We start from the raw sequence: 16,124 nt of genomic DNA, 5'->3' as shown, positions 1-16,124 counted from the left end.
CTAGCTTTACTAGTATAATTCTATCTCCTACTCTTTTCATTACTCTGCGTCTTTCAATGTCCTGTCTATGATTATACCCACTCAGTTCTTGTTTCTCTCCTTTCAGGTAAACCACAATTTGTACCCTGAATTACCCACTTCCTTACTTTTCTCTCCTACCCATTTAGTCTCCCTGAATGCAAGCAATTTTCACCCTTCTCCTTTCCAAGGTATCCACACGCTCCATTAATTTTCATGTAAGTGATCCAACAATCCAAGTACCAACCCAGATCCTCCTCCTCTCCTGATCCTTCCTAATGGGTCTCCTTCTATGATAACTTCTATTATTTTCTATGTCTATCTTGTGTTCTGCTCCACTATTTGTTCTATTATCCGCCTTATGGACTAACTTCTTTACCCACACCCGCCCATGATGTGGGAACCCTTGCTCACTTAACACCACACCCGGCGCTGCATGGCGCTGCCGCTTTCTGAACGCCCTACACCCTTGCATATTTATCACTACACCCGGGCTCCGATGTAGCGCGTCGTTAGTAGAGGACACCCCAACGTTTATATCATTTGAATCCATATCATAGGGTGTGACGAAATTTTTACGCTGGTTGTCACCTACCGCAACCCTCCTCCTTTATCCGGGCTTGGGACCGGCTAAGCGCAAACTACTTAGGCGGAGTTATATGTGTGACTAGAAGTAGTTAAAGAAAAATTTAAAATTTAGCACTAGCACATTGTGTCTCTATCATGGGATCCTCTTGTTGATTGCCTCATGAATCATGATCAACATAATACAACAAATTCACAATAATTGAAAGCAAAGGACCACAATCCTTTTAAGTGCAGCCATAGCAAATGGTATCCATCCAGCAGATGAGTCACTACAGAGACGTCGAAAACATGGAATGAAATATGAACGAGTTTCATGCAGATGAAGAAGGCGCAAGTGAAAAAATAAATAAATAAAATTAAAAAATAAAATAATTAAGAATTTTATTATCTCTATTGTCCTTCCTTTAATTTCTTTAATATTCACTCCCATCTATAGATAGCATAAGTAAGATTATTTGTAAGATTATTATTATTATTATTATTATGGAAACATTTAAACACTTATATCTATATATGGAAAATCCAAATGTATCTTGTTTTTCAGTAACCATATATATCAAATATACGTAAAAACGTTAAACAGTCATTTATATATAAGGAAACCCTAACGTAATTAGAATTATACTAACCAAGTATAGAAATGTATAATTATGATAAATAAAATGAAAAAAGAAATCTTAAATAGCCAACTAAAAACAAATGTAAGTGTAAACGTAATTGGAGAAGTAAGGAGAAATAAAGAAAAAAAAAAGATTTGTAATTGCAGGTAAACATAAATACTATATTATTTAAATAATTATATATACTGTGAATATGAATTATTCAGTCTCATTTGTTGAATATTGAATAAGTCATATAATAATTAGTTAAATTCTTCAAAATCTCATTAATTCTTTTATTGATTTGATTTATTTCAGCTCTAGAGATTCAAGAATATTTGGACGTCAACCATTTAATACTACACTACACTATGCATTGAAGGTGGGTAATTAATAGCTTTCTACATAAGTTTATTGAAATATTTTTTTTATTTAATTCAAATTTATTTACAATAACTTACATGAATTTCAGGTTTCATTGCTAATATTGTGTGCAATGAATGCCTCAGTAATAGTGTTTGATAAATTGTTTAAAATTATAAATTTAAAAACTAAAAATAGAAATAAAAATGGGTGGTCCTCCCAAAAATTTCCTTAATAGTTTAATATTTTATGATAGAATAAATGATTTCTATATATCATTCATTCAAATAATAACTTGGCAATTAATAGAAAGTTTACTATTAATTATAAATTACAATTTCTAATTTTAAAAATGAAATTCTATAATTTTAATAGCTACTTAAAGAAAATTTGTTATTATCACCTAATAATTGGCATATCTAGTAAAAGGATGGATAAGAAAATTAAAGATAAGAAATCTACCGATAAAGAAAATAATTATTTTCTAAAAAAAAATGATTACTATATATAATTAAGCTTTATTTTTTAACTAATTATTAATTAAACAAAGTAAACCCAATTACGGTTGATCCGAATTGTGAACAAGGTCAAATCAAGGTTCGTGAATTAGTTCAGAACTAGGGTATAAGGACGAGTTCTAACCCCTTAAACCTGTATTGAAATCGACATGATTCAAAAATTATTTTTTCTTTTTTAAAAAATTTGTATTAGATCCTTTATTTTTTTTTATTAGAAATTAAAATAAAATAATGTCTAAATTTATCATAATTTAATTAAACCAAGGGCCAATTTTGATTCAATTCAAAAAATAATAGGCAAGTGAAAAATTAATTTAATTGATGAAGTTTAGAGTTATTAAAAAATCTGAAGGACAGAGTTATTTAAAAAGAAAAAGTTCTAATGAAAGTATATATACGTAATATGCTCATCTGTGTTGGGAAAATGGTTCATTTACCTTCCTAATCTGTTGGTAATTTTTATTAATGTTAGAATTATGTATGGTGATTAAACTAGCTGTCAAAATCAAGATTTTACCTTAAATATATGAACTCTGAAAAATCAGAGAAAGAATACAGAACAGAAAAAAAAAAAAAAAAGAAACACTTTGATTTCATGATATCAAAGCTAGGTTTCTATAATTCTTGACTTCTGCTCACTCAAAATTTTTGATCTTATTGAAATTTGCTCGATTATATTTGGTGTTTGAGGTGCGCTTCCTTTCATGGCTGAAACCAAGTCTCTCAAACAATCTGTTGTAGCCTCTAGTTCCAAATTAAGGTGGTGGAGATAGATTCTTAGACATGACTCTAGTCATATTTCTTTGTTTTATTTTCAAGCTTTGCAAAATATAGCTTTTGTTTCTCTCTTGTTTGTAATTTCAGTCTCTTTTAAGTTTTTGTTATATAATAAAAAAAAAAAAATTTAGGAGTTGACATTGGCACTTTGGCAGGTAATTGATAAAGATTGAGGCATGAACAGTGTGAAGATTAAAGCTCTGATACTTTGAAGCTCCAGATCCACTCTAGATTTCTGTCTCCCCTCCTCTTTATTTTTCTCTAGCCTCCAAGGAAATTATTTACTTTTCCTCTCTTCCCTCATATCTCTTTGCACCTGCATGGTGTTTCTGCTTCATCCATGTCTTTGCTAGGGTTTTCAGATGAGAATAAAGATATGGATTCCTGGGTTTTCATGTGTTTTCTTTTACTCGTGGGATGGTGGTGTTGGTGGTTCTTCGTCAAGGAGAAGAAGAAAATAGAAAAGAAATGTCAAGCTATTATTCCAAAGGGAAACTTGGGTTGGCCTTTTCTTGGTGAAACTCTGGAGTTTATTGCCTGTGGTTACACCTCTCAGCCTGTTACTTTCATGGACAAACGAAAATCACTGTAAGTTTATCTCTCATTTTAAATAATTTCTTCTGCTTTTGGGCCTTCCAAGATCTCATAATCTTCTTCTTCTTCATCTATTGCTCGCTATCTTTTCCCTCTCTTTCTCATATCAAAACATGGGATGTATATATTACCAATCACCAGCATTACTTTGATCATCATTAATTAATCAATGTTTTATATGATCATTATTTTTGTTATTTAATCGAACAGATCAATGATCGTGGTAATGTTGATGATATGGTCATTATATTAAGATAAATTAGTAGATCCATGCGCATGCATGGTGCAATGAAGAAATTAATTTTTCTTAAATATGTAAATATTAATTAAGGTTCTAAGTTTTTCAAGCTTATTTAACTTGAGTATAGGTCATTATTAATTAATTAAATTGCTTGATTATTATATACTTCATTTTCAACATTATTGTCTTGGGGAGTCAGTTAGGTAAAAGAATTGACGCTCAAGCATCTCTATCTTCTATATCTACCGCAGATATATGTGGTTGCTGGATCTCGATAATCACTTAGCTGGTCAAGAAGTGAGAATGAGATCTTTATACTTATAAGACTAGTCATGCACAGATATTAATGGTATTTTTCCTGTTATATTTGACCAACATGTTTAGCCATAGTTGTTCACTAGTGTATATATTATATAGCCATTGCACCAAATCTCCATGTTGATAGTTGAAACAAAACCGATCACAATATAATAATTTTATATTTTTAAATGCATTTATCGTCGTATTAAATTTCTGTAACTGTATTTAATTGACATAACTAGTATTTTAGACGGTAGACATAATTAACTTGATATTCCAAGGCAGTTGTTAGCAAGCAGCCAACCTACCTTATAAAGATCCACGTTTTCCAGAAGAAAATGATTTTTTTTTAATTTACTGCTGATCAGAAACGAATGTGACAATATATGCATAGCAAAAACTTGAACGCTCGATGGATATGTCTCAGTCTACCGTAAATCAAAATATAAAATTTATTTATTAAATATATAAAATTCATATATTTGTATGTTAAATTCAGAAAAATTTTTTAAACAGAATTGAGCCGTTAAAGAAAGAAAACAAAGTAAAGCCTGGCCTGACCTGACTAGGCCATATTTAGGTTACTTGCTCACCGCAACTCTAGGGCTAATTGCTTGGGCAGTCAGTAACCACAGTCCTTATATATCTCCATTGTTCTCATCAGCTTCCCTACTTGAAATGACATTTTCCTTTTTCTTTCATTCAATGAAAAGGCTGAATTTTTTTCTCTTTTTCACAGATATGGGAAGGTGTTTAAAACTCATATTCTTGGAACACCCATCATAGTGTCCACAGATCCGGAAGTGAACAAAGTGGTTTTACAAAACCATGGCAATGTGTTCATCCCTGCTTATCCTAAAACAGTCAGGGATTTGCTTGGAGAGTTTTCTATACTTCAAATGAATGGAAATCTGCACAAGAAACTTCATGCACTTATCGGCGGCTTCTTGAGATCGCCGCAGTTCAAATCCAGAATTACCAAAGACATTGAAAACGCTGTCAAACTCACCTTGTCTTCTTGGCAGGACCTGGATATTATACTCGTCCAAGAAGAAACGAAAAAGGTCTCTCTCTCCCCATCTTTATCTCCATTCCTATATCCATTTAAATGATTTATATTATAAACTCTAATCAAGTTTTTGCTTTCTTGGATTTTCTCAGATTACCTTCCAAGTTTTGGTTAAGGTATTAATGAGCGTTGGTCCAGGCCATGATTTAGAATTTCTAAAGAAAGAATTCGAAGAATTCATCAAAGCGTTAATCTGTTTACCAGTCAAATTCCCGGGAACTAGACTGTATAAATCTTTAAAGGTAACTTCTTGTTGCGCAAGAACTCAGGGTTTAATACCCTGAATCCCGGAGTGCCATTTAGCTATGTTTTTGTAATGGATTGCTCGTTTGGTGATGCAGGCCAGGGAGAAGTTATTGAAGATGGTGAAGAAGATCGTAGAGGAAAGGAAAATAGCCATGGAAAGATCAGATGACAAGGGTAACATTAAAGATACTGTGGACTTGCTTTTGCGTGACTATGGTGAAACAAATGAGAAACAATCTCTACCGTTGGACTCCATCTGCGACAATATCGTAGAGATGATGATCCCAGGAGAAGAGACTGTACCCATGGCAATGACCCTAGCTGTGAAATTCCTCAGTGACTGTCCCGTCGCTCTAAAACAAATCATAGTAAGTCATCTATCCATCAAAGGGTAAATTATACTGATCCAACCCGAATTTAAGGATTTGTAATAGTAAGGTACCTCATCTTTAATTTATAATAGAAAATCACTTGATTTTTAATTTTATTAATATAAAACCCCCATAACCTGTTTTCTAATAATTTTTGGTTCACATGACATTTATTTTATTAAAAAATTATACTTTCTAAATTTGATACTAAAAATTAATTTATTAGAAAAAATATTTTATAGTTAATTTCTCTCCACTTTCTCTCTGTCCTCCCTTATTCTTTTTCTCCCAAATGCCTCTCCCTTTCCGGTTACATCCAGCCTCTCCTCTTCCCCTACACAAAAACCCTTTACACGTTTTAAACCTTACTCAGCTCCCTCAACACTGACCACTCTCACCAACTTGTGCCAAGACCAAATAGCACCCTTGGCTAACCTTCACAACCTAACTTCATCTTCAATCTAGCTTGCTGCCTCTTTCACCTCTCATGTCCCTCACCAACTCACACCCATCCAGCCCCCTCAATACTGAATCAACTAACAGTGATACCAATATAAAATAATCTACAAAACAACAGCTTGTTGAGATTAGAGACATGGCCTGTACATAGGTTGTTTGGAGTATTTGGGCAAGAAATTTGGACTTGAGATTAGGAGTGTAAAAATGGCATAAGGAGTAATTTTTCATTTCTGAGACCCAATCAGAATAGTATTTTGATATTGAAATCTTGAATTTGCGATTGGGGGAGAGAGGAGGAAAAGCATAAAGTGAAAGTTTGATTATGTTACAGGATAACTTTCAATGCTCTTGTAGAAAGAACTTAAAGATGTGATTCTGTACTCTTGGGCTTTGTGTGAAGCATGCGAATTGCATTTTGTGCTCTTGGCGTTCTGCCTTTCTTTACCAAGTATGGAGAGATTGAAAAAGAACTTTGAGGGTTTTTCTTTATTTGTGCTTAGGATAATTGAGAGTGCCAAGAGGCACTTGAAGAGCCATTAGGCACTTGAAGAGCCATTCGTGTTTTGTGTGAAAACAAGTTTGCGTGGGTTCATCTTTGAGATGGGTTCTATGGAAGTGAGTAGTTGCAAGAGAGGAGGGATAAATGAGGAGAATAAGTGTGAGAGAGAAGGTAAAGAATAACAAAAAAGAAAGAATGTAGAGAGAGAAATTAATTATAAAATAATATTTTAAATTTTTTTAAAATTGTTTTAATAAGCATCAAATTAAGAAAGAGAATATAATTTTTTAATAAAACAAATGCCACATAAGTAAAGATTACCAGGAAATAGGATTGAGTATTCGATTCAAACCGAATTTAATCGAATCGAATCGAATCATCAAAACTGAATTAATTAAATTACTACATTTCAGAAACCGAACAGAATCGAAATAAATGAAAAATCAAACCTAGCCGAATCACTCTATTTCGATTCAGTTCGGTTTGAACCGATCAGTTTTTTAGTTTTAATGTATTTTTTAATTTAGATTTGATTTTTAAGTTATTTGATATGATTTTGACCTTAGTTTGAACCTAATAACTATTATTCAATAAAATCAAATAATTTATATATAAAAAATTACATATAATTCATAAATTTTCTATAAAAATAAATCAATTTAAAAATTAATAAAGTAATTTGATTCGATTCGGTTTAATTAATTTTTTTCTCTTCAAAATCAAATCGAACCGAACCAAACTGAATTATCTTAAAAATCAAATTGAATTACTGAATTAAGATAATTTAATTTGATTTATTCAGTTCAAATCAAATAGTGCTTACTCCTACTTGAAAACTAGTTATTATAAGTTATGAGGAATTTTATGTTGAGGAAATTAAAGATTATGAGATTTTTTTGTTATAAATTAAGGAAAGGTACTTTATTATTGCATACCATAAGTTTGGATACTGTCGGTGTAATTTATCCATCCATCACGCGATTAAGCTTTATGCTTCTTTTGTCCAACCGCTAGGATTATTTTGAACAAGGGACAGTGTGGACGTCCTCTCCATTACACATGGTGAGAGTATTTGACTTTTTCCAACAAGTTGCTTTCTTCATGCACACATGAGTACGTGTAAAAGAATAATTAACCCCACTTAATGCCTGTTGTCTAAAATTATCGTTGTAATTTTAAATATTATTGAAAAGAATAATTAAAAAAAATAATTTTATTATTTTAATATTTTTATGTTTAAATTTTATTAAATTTAATTTTAAATTATTTTTTAATATTTATTAATTAATATATTTAAAAAAAATAATTTTTTTAATAATAATTTTAACAATAATATTAAATAGATCTTTAGTTGTGCGTACGATTTAGGATGTGAGCGGCAGTCGGCAGAGGACCACCCATTAACTCCGTGTCGTGAGGGTTGAAACCACTGTAGCCATCGTGTGTCATCGCCATCACTTGTATTACCTTCGAGAATTTACACACATACATATTTGAGGATTTAAAATTTGTAATTTGATGATTTTAGAAATGATTTAACCATATTCATGAAAGAAATATCTGATATTAAATAATTTTTCTAAATGGAATTTTTATTTATTTATTAATGATATATGCAGGAGGAGAACATGGAATTGAAGAGGCAGAAGACTGAATCTGGGGATGATTATGATTGGGCAGACTACATGTTCGTGCGATTTACCCAAAATGTAAGTCTTCACTTCAAACGTGAGAAGTGAATTAATAATTAAGATGAAAATTAGGGTATTATTTATTAAAGTACAAAATCTCAACATTTCATGCTTTTTTTTTTTTAATAAAAAAAAGTGTATAGATTTCTTAGTTATTATTTTTGACGTATTAGGTGATCAGTGAAACTCTTAGAATGGCAAATATAATTAATGGGGTTTGGAGGAAAGCTCTCAAGGATGTAGAAATCAAAGGTGTGTGTCAATTTATTTTTATTTTATGGAGTTTGACTCATAACATATAAAATAATTAGGACCATTTTCTTTCTTTTTAATACGTGCTCCTAGACAGACTCCAAGAATTAACCCAATTCACATGTGATTTTATTTCTTTAACTGCATGGAAAAGCAAATCTTGATTTCATGTTTTTTGAGTTGCTGTAATTAAGAAGAAGAGAGAGACTTGAGAGATTTTACCAGATCTTTTCTTTTTTATTAAACAGAACTTATTTGTGGTTGATTTTGCAGGCAATTTGATTCCACAAGGATGGTGTGTCTTAGCATCATTTACTTCTGTTCATATGGACAAAGAAAATTATGAGAACCCCTTTCACTTTGATCCTTGGAGATGGGAGGTAACTTTTATAAATATTTTAACATCAATTGCTTATAAATTTATTATGGAAACAGTCTCTTTACAAAATATGGGTAAAATTATGTACATCTTTTTTTTTTTAAATTTATAAATTGAAAATGTCTCATGTGTTGAACTACCCTTTTATTGATTACTTAAAAATTTATTAAGTATCAAGTTAGAATTCAATTGGAGGTTAATAATTTTATGTTAAAAAAAATTATATTGTCCTTATCTAGCAAAGTGTTCAAAGTATTTTTTTTTTTTTTTTTATAACAGTATATGTGAACTTGGATCTGGGTTACGTACACTGATAGATATATTTACCACTACACTCATTAAGTCTGCAGTGCGCTAAACCCTAAGTTAAATTAGTCATTATCATTTACTTCTATATTGATCAATTGACTTGGTTTTTGGCCATATTTTGCAATTCAGCCAAGATAATGACATTACCAAAACTCTATCTTTGACTGAATGTTGATTTGAGTGAATAAAAATTAACATAATTATCCTTATTTAATCCAATAAATGTTGAACTATATCACTCACTTTCACACCATTCCATTGCAGAAAACAGGAGCAGCGGTTAACAACAACTGCTTTACACCTTTTGGTGGAGGACAGAGGCTGTGCCCTGGACTAGAACTATCCAGGCTTGAAATATCAATCTTCCTTCACCATCTAGTCACTACATACCAGTAAATTTTTTCTTTATTTTTCCTCTCTGAATTAAACCAGGTAGCTATTATTTCTGAAATTTGAAACCAAGTTTTGGTCATTATATGCTTGTCAATTATGCAGATGGGCAGCTGAAAAGGACAACATTATCTACTTTCCAACGGTGAAGATGAGTAGGAAGCTTCCCATAAAAGTCAAAAGCTGCAGAAACTCAACCACCACCAATGATGATGATGATTAACCCTTGTAGAATTGGGAATATAAAGGAAATGAAACGAAACGATGGACAAGGCTATACAGAAGATGAGGTAGGAGGCCACTGCGTATACAGAAATGAGAATTGACTGCAAGTGGGGATGATTTGTATCTAACATTTGTGCTTGTTTGAAGCAGTAAGGAGGGTCACTTTGCTTTGTTATTAGATGGAGATGGAGGAAAAAGAGGAAATGTACTCTTGCGCCCTCATGCAATAACTTTCAATTATATGTTGGGCTTAGCGGTCAACTCTTGTACTATTGCTAGGCCAATTTGCAATTTCTTTTCCTTCTATAAATAAAGAATTTGGTTTATACCTGAATGCAAACACTCAATTGCTGTAGGTGAAAACAAGGCAAATTCCCATTTTCAGAGTTTTCAAATATTACATGAAAATCCTTTGATTCTTTTCTACCTTTAAAGTAAGTAAAAAAAAATAAATAAAGGTTAATTGTTGAATCAAAATTATTGACATTCTTTTTTATTCAACAAAGAAATCCAAATAAGACACAAATCAGTGAGTGCCAAAATAACAAAAATTCATTTTGCCAAGAAAGTAGCAACGTATCTTGTTTACATTAACTTTGTGAAGACGAGGTGAACAGGGAACCAGTAAAAACTCACCCAGTGCACCTCCATCGATGCAAAATGCGCTTTCCTAATCCTGTACTCCTGCCTAAGTTCAAGACTTATTGTGCACAAAGAAATGCAATCAAATTCATTTGAGACAATACCATTGAGATCACTACTTGTTAACCCGATCAATAGTCGAGAAAAAACAACCAAATCAGAAACTTACAAAAGCTAAGACTAAAAATGGGAAAAGCATCATTAGCTTACGCATATTAAATCTAGCAAAAAAGAACTAAAACGTTGATTTTTTCTTCTCTTCCTCGAGCTGCTGTAGCTCTGCCAGTCTTTGGGCCCAAGCTCTCTCTCTTGCCACTGCAGCTATCTTGTGCTCTACTCTCTTGATAATTTTCTTTCCTTTAGCCTCCTGCAACTGGGCTTTCCGCTTCTTTGCCTCTGACTGGTGACATTCAAAACCAAGATGTCGGCTTCGCATTCAGAATGTCTTGAGAAAATCAGACAAATGGGGTGTTAGAAGAAAGAATACAAGTAATGAAGGAAATGATTGTGTACTTATCTGTGTATTATTTACAGAGATATTACATCTATTTATACATGAGAATATGAGCTAATTTAGACAAGAATAATAATTGCTATAATTATGCTACACAAATCTCCTATAATCATGCTAATTGTTGTAATTATGCTAACATCCCCCCCCCCCCTCAAACTCAAGGTGGTAGCACATGTGCCAACTTGAGTTTGCTTAAGAGATCCTGAAAGCGAGCGGGAGGATGCATTTTGGTAAATATATCAGCGGTTTGGCTGACAGAGGAGACAGGAATCAAACATATGGTGCTATGAGCAACATGATGACATACAAAATGACAATCAATTTCGATGTGTTTGGTACGCTCATGAAATACATCATTATGAGAAATCTGTATGGCACTTCTATTATCGCAATGAAGCATTGTGGCAGAAGAATAAGTGACACCCAAATCAGTTAATAACCACCGTAACCAAAGTAATTCAGATGTAGCATCAGCAAGAGCATGATATTCAGATTCTGTGCTAGAACGTGCAGCAACAGTTTGCTTTTTACTATGCCAAGAGATAAGAGAATTACCCAAGAAGAAATAATAACCAGTTATAGAGCGACGATCTGTCAGATCACCAGCCCAATTAGCATCAGAGTAGCCAGATAATACTAGGGAGGAGGTAGCAGAAAAGTGCAAACCATGAAAAAGAGTGTCTTTGATATAACGAAGGATTCGAAGTACTGCAGAGAAATGAGTTGAGCGAGAAGCAGACATAAACTGGCTGACCAGATGAACAACATATGAAATATCAGGTCGAGTAACTATGAAATAAACAAAACTCCCGACAAGCTGTCGATATAAAGTAGGATCATTAAGAAGAGTGCCTTTAAGAGGTGTAAGTTTGCAATTAAGCTCCAATGGGGTTGATATTGTTTTGCTATCAGTGATGCCTGCTCGAGAAAGTAAGTCAGATACATACTTGGCTTGAGATAGATAATAGCCATTAGAATTTTGAGAAACTTCAAGACCCAAAAAATAGCTGAGAGAACCCAAGTCTTTTATTTCAAAATGCTGATTGATATAATGTTATAACTCTGAAATACCAGATGAATCATCTCCTGTTATTATCATATCATCAACATAAAGCAACAGAATAATAATACCACTGTCAGTTCGGGGAGTGAATAATACAGAATCATGTGGACTAGAGAGAAAACCAAGTTGAGCAAGAGTGGAACTAAATTTAGCAAACCAGGCCCTGGGAGCTTGTTTTAATCCATATAAGGCTCGCCGAAGTTTGCAAACCTTATGAGGAGAATTATAACCAGGAGGAGGATGCATATAGACCTCTTCTGTTAATCATCATGAAGAAAAGCATTTTTGACATCCATCTGGAAAAGTTTCCATTTACGAACTGCAGCAATAGCTAAGAGACTGCGAATAGATGTTAATCGAGCCACTGAAGCAAAAGTTTCTTCATAGTCGATACCATACTCTTGAGTGTACCCTTTGGCTACTAAGTGAGCTTTGTAGCGTTCAATAGTTCCATCAGAACGGGTCTTGATTTTGTAAATCCATTTGCAACCAATAGGGGTCTTGTTTGGTGGAAGATCAACTAAATCCCAAGTATGAGTTTTCTCTAAAGCCTGAAGTTCGGCAGTCATAGCTTGCTGCTAAAGAGGGTCAGTACTTGCCTCACGATAAGAACGAGGCTCATGAAGGGTTGCAATAGTAGAGTAACAGTGAAAATCAGAAAGATAATGAGGAATTTCTCTTACACGAGTAGAATGACGAAGAGTAGTGTTAGGAGGAGATGCAGGCGCAGGTACTGGATCAACAACTGGTGCAGATTCAACAGGGGCAGGTGTAGTTAGGCTAATATTAAGCACATCACAATCACTTGGATCAGGACTTGGAAACAGCTCTTTGGAGGAGTCAGTGAAAAATAGAGAGTCAGTATTAACAGAGTGATGAAATTTGGAAAGAGAAGAAAACATAGTATTATCCCAAAAGGTAACATGACGAGAGATGCGTAACTTATTAGAAAGAGGATCCCAACAACGATACCTTTGTGTTCAATACCATAACCAAAAAAACAACATAGACAAGCACGGGGTTTTAATTTGTTATGTTCATGAGGTTGTAAAAGAACAAAAGAAACACATCCAAAAGGTTTAAGTATGGAATAGTCAGGATGTTGTCCAAACAACTTTTCAAAAGGAGATAAATTATGAAGAACCAAGGTAGGAAGACGGTTAATAGTATAAACAGCATGAAGAGCTGCTTCTCCCCAAAATTTTTCTGGACATGAGGCAGAAAGAAGAAGAGTACATACAGAATCAAGAATATGGTGATGCTTGCGTTCGGCTCGCCCATTCTATTGAGAGGTCTGAGGACAAGAACGTTGAACAATGGTGCCTTGTTGACTAAGAAACTTAAGTAAAGAAGAATCCCGATATTCCATGGCATTGTCTGTTCGAAGAATTTTAATGTCACAAGAGAACTGAGTTTTAATCATTTTTGCAAATGTGATGTAAATTTATGATAACTTAGATCGATGTTTCAAAAAATATATCCAAGTAAACCGAGAATAATCATCAATAAATATCACAAAATAACGAAAAATATTCATTAAAGAAATAGGGGAAGGACCCCAAATGTCAGAATGAATTAAACCAAAATGAGTGTCTGAAGTAGTATTATTATGAGAAAAAGATAATGTAGGTTATTTTGCAAGCTGACAATTTAAACAATTAAATGACTCAAACTTAATAAATCCTAATAATCCACGAGAAATTAAAGGTTGAATTTTACTGGCAGAAGCATGACCAAGACGAAGATGCCATTGATGAATGGAGGAATTAGGGATTGTAGCTGCAGACACAAATATCTGAGGAAGATGTAAAGATGCAAGCTCAAATAATCGACCCACTCTACGACCCTCCCCAAGAATCTGTCCTGTTTGTGGATCCTGTACCTGGACATCATGGGGAGAAAAAATAACATTTAGTCCTTTTTCACACAACTGATCAACAGAAATAAGATTGAGTGCCAAATTAGGGATATAATAGTTGTCAAGGAGATGAAGTTTTGAGATAGACACATGACCAGTATGTGTGATGTTCATTTTAGTACCATTTGCAGTATGGATTGGTGGTAAGGAAGGTACAGGTTTTGCAGAAGACAAGAATTTAAGATTAGTGGTCATATGATTAGAATATGGAGAGTCAAAAAGCCAATAAGAATTACCCGGAGTGGCAGACATGGCAGCAGGAGAATTAGAAGAGATAACCAGTTTGAATAGTACCTCAAGATCACTCATGATGATGGCAGTAGAAGACTCAGTAGCAACAACAGCAATGACAGAGAAAGATCCAGGCTTTAAGACATTTTTGAATTTAGAATGCCCTCCTTTTAATCTTGGAGGGCATGTGGGACAATGTGCAAGAATATGACCATAACCATGACAATATATGCATTCTATAGTAGGACAATATACAAAAGTATGACCAATTTGATTACAATTCTTACAGAGTTGATTGCCAGATTTCTGATGTGAGGATCGAGTAGTTGCAAGAGCAGTTGCAATAGGTTTTGAAATATCATATTTCTCCATTGATAACAAGATGAGGAGAAAAAAAAATGGTATAATAATAGGAATGAAAGAATGAACCAGAACTCCATTGATAACAAGATGAGGAGAAAAAAAAATGGTATAATAATAGGAATGAAAGAATGAACCAGAACAGGTTGTAGAGAGAGAAAAGAGACTCCAGAAACTAGAAATAAAAGTTTTACGGCTCTGATACCATGTTAGAAGAAAGAATACAAGTAATGAAGTAAAGGATTGTGTATTTGTCTGTGTATTATTTACAGAGATATTACATCTATTTATACATGAGAATATGAGCTAATTTAGATAAGAATAATAATTGCTATAATTATGCTACACAAATCTCCTATAATCATGCTAATTACTGTAATTATGCTAACATGGAGAATCATATAAACTTGTAAAGGATGACACTCTTATGCTAATTAAATGGGCTATACTTAATGCTTACAAGCAGATGGCACTATGGCCAGTAAAATATGGCCGGTAATTGCTATAGTGCATGTTGATTACGCAAAGAACATAAAGCATAAAGAAGCAAAATCAAATAGTTTTGACAGAAGTTAAAAATCTCAATGATAAGAACATCTGTATTAACTTAACGTGGTTAAGTTCAAAGCAAAAAAAATTCTGGGATTGATTAGATGCATAATCTTCTCACATTAACAATCCTATTTTGCAGTAAGCTGGGATATGAGCTATAAATGCAGGCAACACCCCCAACCTCACTTGTTAGCACTTGAACATGGAAATTCCAAGCTTTCAAGCCACATCTTGTGACACTATATATCAGTTCCTAGTGTGGTTAATTAACACACTGGGTTAAATAGTTTTTCCTGAACTGATTCATGAATCTTAGATGTTTGGTAAATATAATTCACATCCTTATAAACAACGCGTGTCCCAATACACGGGCATTTCTGCTTTATGAGGGATAGGTGACAGTCGTCTGCTATAGGAGTCATTACCACTGCTTTTTGGCAGAAAAACTGTTACTATGACTTAAACTTGTGACCTTTGAGTCATAAAGGAGTACCAAAACTTTAACTAGTCTTGCCTTCAATTTATACAAAGCTAAACAATACGATGCCACTTTAATTTTATGTTCAATACAGATCATGAAGAAGATCAGTTCAAATCCTACCTTTATAGTTCAAAACTTCCATAAAGAAAGCAGTAGCGCTTTCAAGAGTGCAGGCAAAAAATGTAAGAACAAGAAATCTGTTTTATTCACTGTGTGGTATATCAGTCTTAAAAGAACAATGGTGATGATGCAGAAGTGGATGGTTTCGTTGGCTGCCTGCGATCCTGAGCATAGCAATGCTAAGCTAAGTTGTAGACGGGTTATTCGGGTATTTTGCATGGCCCATTTCATATTTCAGAGGTTTTCAAACCCGCCGGAGGTCGACCATCGAATCAGTTAAGCGGAAATCAACGATGGATCAGATTTTTTTAAAAAAAAAAAGCGCCTATATGTTTTTTTTTTTTTTTAAAGAAAG

The 16,124-nt window shown here is 33.4% G+C and overlaps 1 protein-coding gene across 1 annotated transcript; it reads left to right on the top strand.

The window, feature by feature from the left end:
• Positions 1-3,048: 3,048 nt before the first annotated feature.
• On the top strand, positions 3,049-10,204 carry LOC110639585 (3-epi-6-deoxocathasterone 23-monooxygenase CYP90C1). Its single transcript, XM_021790593.2, is given in 10 exon segments — positions 3,049-3,451; positions 4,738-5,062; positions 5,160-5,309; positions 5,409-5,681; positions 8,262-8,351; positions 8,507-8,585; positions 8,859-8,965; positions 9,538-9,665; positions 9,769-9,841; positions 9,843-10,204. Coding segments are annotated over 10 exon segments (1,620 nt in total). The 5' UTR covers positions 3,049-3,203; the 3' UTR covers positions 9,990-10,204.
• Positions 10,205-16,124: the final 5,920 nt, after the last annotated feature.

Source organism: Hevea brasiliensis, chromosome 9, assembly GCF_030052815.1.
Source record: "Hevea brasiliensis isolate MT/VB/25A 57/8 chromosome 9, ASM3005281v1, whole genome shotgun sequence".
Lineage (NCBI taxonomy): Eukaryota > Viridiplantae > Streptophyta > Magnoliopsida > Malpighiales > Euphorbiaceae > Hevea > Hevea brasiliensis.
The sequence above is the reverse complement of the archived record's forward strand: the minus strand, read 5'-3'. Positions and strand labels throughout refer to the sequence as shown.